This window comes from Neltuma alba, unplaced genomic scaffold (assembly GCF_004799145.2).
Source record: "Neltuma alba isolate B1F8T4 unplaced genomic scaffold, ASM479914v2 tig00002649_pilon, whole genome shotgun sequence".
Lineage (NCBI taxonomy): Eukaryota > Viridiplantae > Streptophyta > Magnoliopsida > Fabales > Fabaceae > Neltuma > Neltuma alba.
In genome coordinates, this window is record NW_021632953.1 from 677 (window position 1) to 13,806 (window position 13,130).

The following is a 13,130-nucleotide window of genomic DNA, read 5'->3' on the forward strand; positions in this document are numbered from 1 at the left end:
GTATCTAGAAATGTTTTGGTTCAGTATTGTCATGAAAATTTTTAAAAAAAGTCCTGTCGGCTTAACCATACAAAATACTAGCGTTAACTATTAACACATTTTAACGGCAATAACACTATTATTGCTCCTTTTTAAGATTTCAAGGTGATATTAAATTGAAAAAAATTTTCGGATATCCTCAACCTCTTCTTGAACACTCCCCAAAAAAAGAATGACCATTAACTCCAAGTGAATTTTATTAAAATTAAACACTGCTGAAATAATGAAAACAACTATTATGACACTGGTGAAAGAACTATAATAACAAAAAAACGTCTTTTTTTTTGCCACAACACAAAAAAAAATCTTAATAAGCACAAATTTTTTCTTGAAAGTGATATAATATTAACTAATATAAATCATGCTCTATTTAATCAACATAAATTTATTTACCTCTTTCCTACATTAGTAAAATTCTTTGCAGAGATGGGAACTTCACAGACAACAACACTGTCCCTTTGCAAGAACTCTTGACCAAACAGCATAATGCTTGGAGAAAACTTTGGGCATACTACCTCATGTTCTTAATATAAAAACTAGTTGACTAATTTAAATAGATTAAAAACATTATTTAATTTATTTAATTGTAATAAATAAGTGTTGTCTTCCCTAAAATGCCCTTACTAATCATATGTATTAATTAGAACTACCATTTGATAAAGCTTTTAATATGTGCAATTATTACAAGGACTATCTTAAAAAATAGATAAATATGAGAGCAAAGTGCGTTGAGATCTTATATTTATAGTCAAATTAAATATCAAATTAACTCTTCTATTAAATATACGGATTAATACATCTTTTCCCAGGGCCAAATTATACATTCATGGTTGCTGCAATTAGCTGGGTCCTCTAGGCCCTTACATGCTCAGCTTCTGACTCTTCAACAGATGGTTTGCTATATTTCTGAGCTTACACGGTCCATCAACTACGGCCCTCTTCTAGTTTTCGTTCAGACTAGTAAACGATCTCATGTTAAAATTTTGTCTCACCAAAGCATAGTCCACTGGAAACTGAATTATCTGCTAAAAGACATTGGGCTATGCTTGCAACTTTCTCTTGTTACTATGTTTTGATTCAATGTGAAGTTTTTTTTTTTTTTTATATTTAAAAAAAGGGGGCTAGAGGACTTAGGAAATTCATTATTTACTTTGATTGTATTGAAGATATTAATTTGCTTTTACCTGGTTGCACTGATAATCTTCAGAACTAATTTCAGTACTCATCATCTGGTGAGCACTCTAAGCTCATTAGATCTGGACCGTTTATATCTTATTTAGATAATCCGAATTTAAAATCTTTAATTAAATATTTTTAAATATAAAAAATATTTTTTTGAAAAAAATGATAGTTATGAGATTATATTTATTTTAGATTATATATATATATGAAAATAATTACTTTGAACAAATAAAAGTAAAAAAAAAAAATCAAATTCAGACTATCCAAATGAGATATGAACGATTCAGATCTGATGAGCAAAGGGTGTTTATCAAAGTGATGAGTATCGAAACTAGTTCCGATAATCATCCTTTTAGAGACATTGGAAATGATACTAGGCTTTTGTTCAACAGGAAAGGCAGGCGTTGGGAGGACCTAGCTTTTGCAGCAACCAAAGGTAAATTGGATAGTGTGTGTATTTATATATATGAAATTAGACTAAAATTAAATTGTCAATCTTGATTGACAAAAATGCATATTAAGTTAAATTTATAAAATAAAATTTAAAGGATTAAGCTTTAAGCATGGACTTGTCTTATTTTCATAAATTTCATAAAATTTCATAAATATAAAGTATCCACCGTCGTCATCAGCTCATCATCCCTCGCGCCTCAGCCAAACGGGGGGTGCTATCGGGAGCCAGACTTCTTCAGTACCACATTCATCATACTGTTGACAGGTGCCATCCTTCTCCAAAATGGCAGCTCCGTCTGCATTTTCCCGCCTAAATTTTCTCCCCAAACCTTCTATTTTCAGAGCAATAATCAATTTTCAAAGAACCCAGCTTACACCGAAATGGTCACTTCCCGCTTCTTCGCTCAATAATTCCTCTTCCCGTATAGCCCGCCTTTCCTCCTCATCACCTTCCCATTTGACTTCCCACGACGTTTCAAAGCACGACGGCGATTTAGTCGTTCTGGGTATTGAAACTAGCTGCGACGACACTGCCGCCGCCGTTGTAAGTGTTCGGTTTTTTCCCCCCTCCTTTGGATAAACTGTGTTTGCTCCCTCAAACTAAGCCTTAATCACTCAAATTGGTACTCAATTCTAAAAGGTAACTTGTTACTGAAAAAATGTTAATTTTAGTTGAAACTAATGGCAGAGGCCTAACTTCGTGGGTATTTTCTGTCATACATCAGAGTAGATATGCCAATTTTGTAATTACGTTTTAGTTCAACGGGGAAATGTAGTTTATCCGTCTTCTTTTGGCTTGGATTCACTAGCGTGATAGTGTTTTATTTGGTGTTGTTTATGTATCTTTCTATTGTAAATTTATGGTTTCTGTTGTGTAGGTGAGGAGCAATGGTGAAATCCTGAGCCAGGTGATATCTTCTCAGGTATTGCATAAACTCACCTAGTTTTGTTGTCTTTACTATGAGAATTCTTCCTTTTGCCATATCTGCTATTTTAAATTCAGGATCCTTTTCAAATGGAAAAAATGGTAATTTGATTTTTCCTCTAGTCAGCAAGGAATGGATAAGACATTATGGATTGACGTAAACTCTAGTGAATAGCGCTCTTTGATGAATGATCAACATGCATGCTTGTTTTTGGGGTGCAATTTTTCCAGCTGGTCAACGAGAGCAAAGCTTCTGTGAGTAGCTATAGTATCGGATGAAAGTGATGGCAATATAAATTGCACCCAGATAAGGGGGACTATAAATTGTGCCTGGACGGGGGAGGGTGCTATCTCAGCAGTTATAGTAGTAGGCTGCTTCGGCGTTTTTGTGTGTGTATGAGTGGGGTGATATAATTGATACGTATAAATAATTAGTTAGATGAATAAATGGGCTAGTTGACCTTTGAATAAGATTTACTTCAAAGCTGTTATCATTGTCAATTAACAGAATGTAACAGAATTATTAACCTGTGACTACTCCCTAGTATAAGTATGAGCTAGGGGAATGTGAAGGTCTTGTTTTTTTTACTTTATAACAGAATTCCACCAAGGTAATTTATTGTGGTGAGTATTGTACTCTATGCTATTTGCTTCTTCACTATGCACAATGATCTGAAGAAAAAGTTTTAGGTTAAGTGTTTGATTTCATCGAAGAGAAAAATGAAATTACATTGATTTTTATAAATGTTAGCTTAGGTCACTTTCTTGCACTAATCATGGACTTAAGAATTATACTGTTAGTTAAAATTACTGGATCTAGTTTGTATAAATCGTGATGATATCATTCAAGCTTCTATGTCATATTTTCCACCAAAAACATCACTCCACATCTGCTCATCAAGTAAAAGTGTGGTGTCAAAAAATTGCAAATCTAAATGGAAGGAAAATAGTCTCGCATCACTGCTATGAATGTTACGCATACTGCTAAAGTTTGTTGGTACTAACAATCCCTAGAAATATGGGCAGGCATAAGTTTTATTCTTATTTGCCACTTGGTTTTATGTGATGTGTTTTATATTATCGTTTTTTTCCTGCTTATAGGCATCTGTTTGTATCTGACTTGTTTACCAAATGAAGGCTGATCTGCTTGTAAAATATGGAGGTGTTGCTCCAAAAATGGCAGAAGAAGCTCACTCAGAAGTAATTGATCAGGTATATTATTCCTTTACTTGTATTTGAGTCTGTTAAATATGTGGTTAATTTATCGTAAAATGGAAGTTAACAGAAATATTAAAAGCACAAGGGAGTGAGAAAAAGAGAAGGCCTTTTCTCATTCTTATTCTGTTTGTCAATGTACCTTGTTTACCTCAATGAATTGAAAGAATCATGGCAGTGAATAAATGTGCAGACTCAACAATAATGAGGCTAACAGCAGTGATCATGGATCAATGATTTGATTCTATGAAGGCCGTGATTTGTGGTTCTCTGTCCCCACATGTGTTGACTTTCTGGCTTATATCCCTGTTTGAACATCTCTGATGTGTTAGGGGAGAGATATCCTTGCTTTTCTCGCATAGTACAACTATACAAGCCTTGTATAACCACACTTTCCCATTAGTAACCTGTATGAGTTCATATTTTCCTTCTTTTGTGAATATTCTGTTCAAAGCACTCAATTGTCTTGGTCTACCTAGTGACCATTTTTGGGTCCAGTGGCAGTTCCCCAAATCTAGTTATGAAGAATGAAAGGTAGTCATTGTGTTACTTTAAGGCTCCAGGACTAAGTGTTCAGATTACGCATTACAGGTTGTCCAAGAAGCTCTTGATAGGGCTCATTTGGTTGAGAAGGATCTCTCTGCAGTTGCTGTTACTATTGGTCCTGGTTTAAGTCTCTGCCTTCGTGGTAAGACATGATGTTATTTCAGCATATTTCTTTTTACATTCTATTTCTTCCTGTAAAAAGATAAGAATTAAGAAACATAGCACTTGGTAAAGCTCATTTGACTGAGAATCATTTCCTTCTCTCATTGCTGTTACTTATAGTCCTTGCTCAAGCTGTGTCTTCACGGTAATACATGATAGAATTTAATTTCAATGTATGTGAATTTACATCCTATTGAGTTTGATGAAGGGGCTAGTTAGAAATAAGATACCTCCTACAAGAAAAGAGTCTATCATTGTGAAAACATGATAATTAAAATGCAGGTCAGACATACTATGTTGCCAAAATTTTTTAAATGAGGAGATTAACAAAATGAATGTTAAGACACTAGATACTACCTTTTGTTTGCGTGTTTGTGTATTAACTTTTAGCAGAGAAATATGCTACCAATTGGGCACTGCATGCTAAGTAATGCAAAGAAGTTGGCAAGTTCTTCAGACTTCAAGCAACGTCAGTCAATACAGCCCTTGACAATTCTAGAACTGGCATCATAACTTTGCTATTTGGTCATTCCTGAGTTTTAGGAGAAATTCGTGCTATAAATCATGAATTCCTTTGGTCTACCTCTTGCATGATGTAGTGGGCGTGCAAAAAGCAAGGAGAGTTGCTGGAGCATTTAATTTGCCAATTATTGGCATACATCACATGGAAGCTCATGCTCTAGTGGCCAGGTAAAGGTATAATGGCTTTGTATTAGCATTTAGTTTATTGCTCTATGCATGATGATGTATACTTGCAATTTACAATGCTTGAATTGAGAACTTAGCTTTTACATTCTAATATGCTTCAGAAGTTTTCTTCTTGTCAATTTTAGATGGGAAAATATTATTTTTCTCTGAGACATACATATTTATTCTTTTTAGGTTAATTGAGCGAGATTTGCAGTTTCCATTCATGGCCCTACTCATTTCTGGTAATAATTCTTTTCTGTCGTGGTAAATTTATTTATCATGGTAATTTTCTTCCTTAGACTTACGCTTCTCATTTTTTTTGTTCTTACTTTGATCATGACATCAATGATCTTAGTTCAAGTTAATGATGTGGTCATCTTAGATTAATGCTAATAAGGGCTGCATGGTAAAGTAGCACACGGGCCATGAATCAAGTTTTGATGATGCATAAACTGAATGAACTCTATATGGTATCGACATATTTGGCCCACCGATGGATAAATTTCTTTAATATGTGGTTAGTTTTTATTCAGTTCTATTCCCTTTTTTTTCTTGTTTTAGGCGCACCAAAGATTTCCCTAAGTCAATAGCCAAAGACTAACTCCTTTTAAGGTACAGAGATTATGAAGTGATATAAGAAAGAATATAATATCACAATAATCATGTCAAACATTTAAATCTAAAATGAATAGTAAGGGTAAAAGAGCAAATGTGAATGGAAAAGGATCATCTAACTGGTAAGGGCTACAAGATAACTAATGAGTTTGAGTTAGAATATAGAATTTTATTTGTCTTTTGAAAAATAGAAAACTGTGTTATCTTCATTCAAAGAGAAACTTCAACTTTCTGTTTCTTTCATGGGGCAGGGAATTCACTCAGAAGCAACTTTTTTATCAGCAAACTAGGCCAAACACAAAATCTCAAAATAATCTGGGGGAGGAAATGCAGCTTCTCCCCTTGAAGAAGTTAGTCCAAAGAGGTTATAGTTAGCAGATTAGAGCTAGCCATTTTTTTCCCATTAGCAATGACATGAAAGACGTTTCCTTGTAACAGAGATGGTTCTTGTGACATATTTTCTCATTAGTCCAGTCAATGCCTAGCCTTTTTTTTCTTTTCTTTCTTTTTTTTTTTCCCCTGGGGACACAGCCACTATTGAATATATTCTATTGTCTTCGTTGATATGCTCTGTTAATGGCAAATATTCTCTGCAATTCCTAGGAGGGCACAATCTACTCATACTTGCTCGTGATCTTGGGCAATACATACAACTTGGTACTACCATAGATGATGCTATTGGGGAGGCATATGACAAAATAGCTAAATGGCTGGGACTTGATATGAGGAGGAGTGGTGGTCCTGCTCTAGAGGAGCTTGCCCGTGAGGGTAATGCAGAATCAGTTAGTTTTTCTGTAAGTTCTGTAGTTTATGACCCATGGTATGCATGGAGAATTTACTCCAGTAGTAGACTTCTATGCAATTATTTATATCCTTATTATCCAGTTCTCTAATGAAAGCATTATAAGCATGTATCATGGACTTGACATTTAACGTCATTTTTATTAGAGAATGAATAAGAGGGCCAAGGAAAATAATGAATGGGCATGGTTTATGCAAGGAAGAATATGAGGGATAGGAATATTAATGGTGAGCTGGAAGGACAGATTGGGAATATAGGTAGGAGCGTGGGAGTGACTAACTTATCCAGGAGACAATGAAGTGAGCTGGATTCCTGCAGTCTGCCACAACATTGACCATGGGAGTATCGCAAAGGCTGAGCTATGGGCGATACATCCTTCAGCTTGCATGGTCTCTGGGTCCCCAGCACTTGCAGCTACAAAGCCATAGTGAATTGGCGGTGATGATTCAGCAAAATCACATAAGGTCCAATGAGACATAAGGCTCCTTTAGCTCATAATTGGCAATGCAGATACCCCATGCATATAGGGTTAGTAATAGAAGCTTAGGAGGTCTATTGTAATCAGACTATATGTTGCATTCTGAATAATAGAAGTATATTCAGTTTTATCAACTCTCTCCTCTGTTCCCTCTTCCTCTGAATTCCCCTTTCTTCCTAATCTCTCCCTTTTCCCTCTTGTTCTTTCATCTTTTCTGGAAATACCCCAACAATATGCAAATTGGTTGCCATGTGTTCCATTCTTCTCCTGCATGTCTTATTTGCATTCTTCTTGTGTATGTTCTTGGACATGATAGATATTCCCATAATTGTTAATGACAATGGCCATTAGGCCTCTTTTGCAACCCACCTTTTTTTTCCCTAAAATTTTATCTTTTTTTTTTAATTAAAATTTATCCAGAAGTGCATGATTAGAGAGTGTTGAGATGTTTTGGGGTTGTTATATTGGGAAAACACAATCTCATGTAATATGTTAAGGTGACAGTTTCTACACCTGTTTGCTTTCGTTTTTTAGTGAGTAGCATAAGAGGTTACCTTCTATTTAATGAATAGTTCAGTTTCCACTATAAATAAAGAACACGCATGTGCACAAAGACATATATGGTAAACTTGTTGTGTAGCTCGCAACATCTTATTGTCAAGTGTAAGAAAGCTACACAAAGTCTTGGCCATATCTGTATATGGTAGATAACAGATGCTTGAAGCTACTTTCTTCACTCACTATTAATTGATTGATGTGTAAATAGCTGATTGTTGATCGTTTTAAGAAATTACTGTGCCCATGGCTTACCTGTGGTCACTTAAATTTGTTACTGCCATGTTTCTAGGTTCCAATGAAGCATCACAAAGATTGCAACTTCTCATACGCTGGCCTGAAAACCCAAGTGAGGCTAGCGATTGAATCTAAAAAAATGTATGTAAATATTTCAAGGTGCAATTATCGATATCTTTTCTGTAATGGAAACAAAAGTATGATGGACTAAGGCTTAGCATGTGTTTTCTACTTAATTTTGTTACATGGCATTCTGGACCGTGTGGTTTTGAGCTGTCCTAGTACAAGTCCTTTCTGTTGCGATGGACTGATTGCTTTGAGTATTTTACATATGTAGTATTTATGTTTTGTTCTATATAATCGCTTTGACTCGAATATTACTTATCAGAGTCTTGGTTTTTAACAGATGAGTAAATATTACATGATTTAATCATTGCATTTAAGGAAGTATCTAGTAAAGTAAAGTAAAATAGACTCTCCACTTACTTATAACATGGGCCATGGACAGTGATGCTAAAATTCCCATTTCTTCTGCAAGTAATGAGGACCGAGTTTCTAGAGCTGATATTGCTGCTTCCTTTCAGGTTAGTTTTCATGTTTTATAGGTTATGCAATGTAAAATACAAATACCTTTTCCTTCTGATTGATTCTAGTTAATTGACTTCAGTATCTGTGATATCGCTTTTACAATTTCCTTCTTTTTTACGTCCCATCAACTTAGATGGTTTAGCTTCATATATGCCTTATCAATTGGCTTTTGCTGCATGTCAAGCAGCGGGTTGCAGTATTACATCTTGAGGAAAGATGTGAACGAGCAATACAATGGGCGTTGAAGATGGAGCCTTCTTTAAAATACTTGGTAGTTGCAATGTCAGTGCATTTAATTTTTTGTTAATGGTTAACTGAAAAAGTGGAATGCCGTTCATTTTTATACTTTTAATTGCAGGTAGTCTCAGGAGGTGTTGCATCAAATCAATATGTTAGGTCTCGGCTTGATATGGTTGTAAAGAAGAATGGCCTACAACTAGTATGCCCTCCTCCCGGCCTTTGTACTGACAATGGTAATAACTTATTTCCAGTTTTAGTTATCAACAGATATGTAAATTTTCAATTTGGTCTTAGCCAATATTCTTTTACATTTTAGTCTCAATCATTAAAATGCTTGCAGTGTCTCCCTGTTTGTTGACTTGGAGTATTTTTGTTTACTGGACACTGACAACTCATGAGAATGGGGTGGAAGGGCAATCTTGCAGCATTTTGATGATTGGGGTATTAGATTGAGCATCCATCTATTTGTCAAGAATTAAAATTATAATTATCTTCTAGAATCCCGGACTTGTTTGGTACAGAGAATGAATTGAAATAAATTGGAAAACAAAAACAAAGTGATTTTGAACATAGAAAATGACCTTTAAATTAACATTGTTGAACATTGTTTATAAAGATATAATGGAGATTGTCAAAAGGAAAAGCGGGAATAGAAAAGAAAAGAAAGTGGTCTTATTTCCCGAGACAAAACCTATGAAATGGAACTTTCTTTGGCAAACTAGTTCGGTTGAGAAGATTTAGTTTTGTTTATTAATATTCTTGATCTTTCTCAGAGAGGTGTGCGGATTTGTTGGTTATAACCCACACCTTGCTCTTGAACTGACTAGGGGTAATGGTTGCTTGGACTGGCATTGAGCACTTTCGCATGGGAAGATATGACCCTCCTCCTCCTCCACAAGAACCTGAAGACTTTGTGGTAAGTTTTGCAAACAGTGACATTACGTGGACTGATCTATTGGAACTCATAATTTTGAGTAAGATGTCATGATGCTAAACAATATATTAATCTAATGACAATCTAATTTGACTTAAAAAGGTGCTATGTCAGCCAACTTCCTCCCATTCTCCCTTGCAGTTTCTGTCACATTATTCTAACCATTGTTCAACAGTTTTTATCTTTTTTTGTTTTTTTGGTTAAAACAATGAGATAAAAAATTTTTTTATTCTCAAAATCCTTTTTTTTTTGGTTCTAGTAGCGGGTAAATTGTGCATTTGGCGATTCCTCTCAGCTTGAATAGGCATTGTTATGCTTGTGTTTTGTCAATCCAGATATAATTTATAAAAATAAGTGCAGATAATGTATTAGAGAGAAACATGAAAAAGATTGGTTGATGCAAAGATGAGACAAGAGTTTGACATATAGTCACATTCAATGCATAAGATTTGACTTATAGTGTTTGACATTTGAGTAGCAGCTAAAATTTACATTTTGGTACCCATTGCAGTATGATGTACGCCCACGGTGGCCATTAGGGGAAGAGTATGCAGAAGGAAGAAGTGAAGCTCCCTCTGTAAAGAGAGCCCGTATTCATCCATCTCTGACATCTTTGATACAAGCAACGTCACGATAATAATCATTACATCAGCATCTATTTTGCTTCTCTCCTCTTTGTGAAAGAAAAATTATAGAATCATTCAGATTTGGAAAGATAGTGAGACCTAGTCATTGGAATGGATCTAGGACTGAGTTAGTGAGACCAAACATGAAAATATTAACTTGCTTATAAAACTAAATATGGGTCTCAGTAAGTTTGAGAAATGAGTTGCATTATTTGTAATTTATGAATAGTGTTGTATTATAGATATTGAGTTGATATATTGATTTTAGTCTGAAAAAGTGTATATGTAACAACGTTTTGTTATCTATTGAAGTTAAAGTTCTTTTCTGCTATAGAATTTATATAGCTAGCTTTGTCATTCTCTGCTGCTCAACTTATAAACCGATACAAAGGCCAGATCAATGCATGTGGCTCCATGATTGGCGCTGGAACTGACAGTTAATTATAGAACTATAACCTTTAAGTAGAGTATTTAAAAACAAAAATGGAGATTGATATTACTAAGAATTATGATGAAAGAAAACCCTCTAATCTGGTCTTTCTGTCCAAACAACACACCATATTAGTGAAATAGCAAATGCTTCTGGAAGTGAATTTCAATAGCTTTGTTGCTTTTATTGTAGGCGACTCCTTCTATTGGCTTCTTCATCAATCTCTGAATCATAAGAAAACACAAACCGTTACATGGTGATGAGGGATGTCAAGAGAATTGGTTAGGTGGTTAGGGAACTTCATGCATTCTATTAGAATCTACAAGGAATTAGTAAATGGAAGAACTGTCAAATGAATAATACAATTTATGCGTTTTATATGCATCAGGCTTTTTATTTTAAAAGAAACATTTACTCAAAACGTAACTCATTCTCAAATGATCTTCTATTGATCTTCATGCAGTGTTTTAGATATAGATTCTTTGATCTGGGGTTTTATAATTGGTATGTCTTGCTGCATCATTTTGGACTCTATAAGCCTATAGACATTATATCTGCTATTTAATTATATTGATATTCTTGAAGCAATCAAGTTTTTGTATTGAATTAGATATCATAAACCATTCAGGCGTACTAGCATAAAAGCAGATTACATTGATATTCTTTGAATTTGTTTCGAAATTATACTGTCACATCTTTTACTTTTAAAACTTTCACATACTTTTGCTGAAAAAAACTATGTGACCGAAAGAACTCGTCAATTTACTGACCTTGTAGGGCATTAGACTTTGATAGAAGTAATATGGTTGAGCAACATGTCAACGATTTCTGCAGAGACCTTTGAAGCTGATGCTTTTAGAGTATTGATCTTAGCATCAGTCTCTTCTTCAAGTCTTTTCACATTGGATCCAGAGTTCCCACTAGTCTATAGAACCATAAGCAAGCAGAAAAAATAAAATAAAAACGGGAAATAATGATTCAGATACTGAACTCTTATGCTTATGTAGCATTACGTACTAAAAAATCATTAAGTTCTCAGGTATAAAGCTCATCACACATTCTTTTAATCCATCACTCTATTCTGGCATTTGGACCCTCTCGTCATTCTTTTTTTTCTCCTTTCCTTTCTGCTCGCCTCATTTTTACCATTAGATTACCAAATGAACGGTTGAGATTTAATAACTTATAAAAATTATGATTGTAATATTACATAAAAATAAAAAAAATAAGTTATATATATAAAAATATACAGTGGATAGTTTACAACTATAGACTACCTGGAGATTGAAAAAAAATGGTTTTATAAAATATTGAATCTCAACCATTCATTTTTTGGACTCCATGGTAGGGATGGAATGAGAAGAAAGAAAATAAGAAAAAGGATGAAGAGATTATTCAAATCCATTATTTTGAAAGATCAACTGGTGAATCCTGAGTTTTTAGGGTTTGCCTACTCAAATAAAATATGCAGAATAGTTTTTTTTTTTAAAAAAAGAAAACTTTTGTGCGTCCGCTGGAAACTCAGAATGAGTTGCATTGCTTATATCTTGGTGATGGTATGGCTGCTACAGTTTTAACGTTTTATATATAGACAATACCTCTGAAAGACTCTTTTGGTATTCATTTTCCAGCTGGGATTTGTACATGGCTGATTCTCTCTCGGCTTCCTCTTTTGCCTGCTTCAATCTTTGAGTTCTCACTGGAGAGTTAACACAAACATGTAGTATGCATGACATTAATTAGCCAGAGAAAAGGAAAAGAAACTATACAGATTGTGATTCTGATTCATGACAAGCACAATATTTCTGAATATTTGAATGAAAAATACCAACTGTGGCATGAATCGAGTCAACTGATAAGAAATGAAACTTTAAGATTGCGTGATAAAAGCCATTGGATCTCACAGCTTCTTGCATTAGAAACGATGTGTTGAGCTTCTTGTTCTGCGGTTAACAGCATCTGAATTCCTCCTTGTCCTCTAAAGGGATCCATGGTACCTGAAAAACACGTCATAAACATGACAATGCGATCCAGCATATAATTAGTAACAGAACCTAGGAAATCAACAATGAAATTTCCAAATATCAGTCTTTATCATATTAAGCAATTTGAGCTGTTTTATTCGAAGCATGATTCCTAGCAATGAAATTTCCAGACAGCTACTTGAGCAATTTGGTGGATGAGAATCCAGAATTTGTAATAATGGACTGATTCAACTTTACCTGGCCAAGAAAGGGATTAAATCAAATATGGAAGAACAATGAAAAGTTGGATCTTGAAAAGAGAGAAACTAACTGGGGGAAAAAAAACAGTAAAAGGGGATGTGATTTCGTTACCTGAATGAAAAAAAGGCTGGTTATGCCAAGATGGGCGATAATGGTAAGAAGGATGATGGGCGTGTTAGTTTGTTGAA

The 13,130-nt window shown here is 34.6% G+C and overlaps 2 protein-coding genes across 3 annotated transcripts; one reads left to right on the forward strand and one right to left on the reverse strand.

The window, feature by feature from the left end:
* Positions 1–1,886: 1,886 nt before the first annotated feature.
* LOC114734824 (probable tRNA N6-adenosine threonylcarbamoyltransferase, mitochondrial) lies at positions 1,887–10,623 on the forward strand. 2 transcript variants are annotated; one of them, XM_028922477.1, is made up of 13 exons: positions 1,887–2,218; positions 2,553–2,597; positions 3,737–3,811; positions 4,406–4,502; positions 5,122–5,212; positions 5,405–5,454; positions 6,431–6,621; positions 7,955–8,040; positions 8,408–8,483; positions 8,675–8,758; positions 8,846–8,960; positions 9,555–9,643; positions 10,173–10,623. In XM_028922477.1, the coding sequence occupies exons 1-13, from the start codon at positions 1,958–1,960 to the stop codon at positions 10,296–10,298; spliced, it is 1,386 nt and encodes a 461-aa protein (XP_028778310.1). In that variant the 5' UTR covers positions 1,887–1,957; the 3' UTR covers positions 10,299–10,623. The 2 variants fall into 2 exon arrangements, with proteins under 2 accessions (XP_028778310.1, XP_028778318.1); XM_028922485.1 differs by lacking the exon at positions 10,173–10,623 and adding an exon at positions 9,068–9,168 and having other exon boundaries at positions 9,555–9,637.
* An 875-nt stretch (positions 10,624–11,498) lies between these two features.
* LOC114734808 (V-type proton ATPase subunit G1-like) lies at positions 11,499–12,722 on the reverse strand. The gene is made up of 3 exons (XM_028922455.1): positions 12,622–12,722; positions 12,316–12,416; positions 11,499–11,642 (listed from the first exon to the last, which is right to left on the reverse strand). The coding sequence occupies exons 1-3, from the start codon at positions 12,707–12,709 to the stop codon at positions 11,499–11,501; spliced, it is 333 nt and encodes a 110-aa protein (XP_028778288.1). The 5' UTR covers positions 12,710–12,722.
* Between the last annotated feature and the right edge of the window lie 408 nt (positions 12,723–13,130).

Coding starts and splice junctions, on each gene's coding strand:
- LOC114734824 (XM_028922477.1), top strand. CDS start 1,958: ATGGCAGCTCCGTCTGCATTTTCCCGCCTAAATTTTCTCCCCAAACCT. Junction 8,484..8,674: donor ATATTGCTGCTTCCTTTCAG/GTTAGTTTTCAT, acceptor CATGTCAAGCAG/CGGGTTGCAGTATTACATCT. Junction 8,759..8,845: donor AGCCTTCTTTAAAATACTTG/GTAGTTGCAATG, acceptor TTTTAATTGCAG/GTAGTCTCAGGAGGTGTTGC.
- LOC114734808 (XM_028922455.1), bottom strand. CDS start 12,709: ATGGATCCCTTTAGAGGACAAGGAGGAATTCAGATGCTGTTAACCGCA. Junction 12,417..12,621: donor CGTTTCTAATGCAAGAAGCT/GTGAGATCCAAT, acceptor TTAACTCTCCAG/TGAGAACTCAAAGATTGAAG. Junction 11,643..12,315: donor ACCAAAAGAGTCTTTCAGAG/GTATTGTCTATA, acceptor ATGGTTCTATAG/ACTAGTGGGAACTCTGGATC.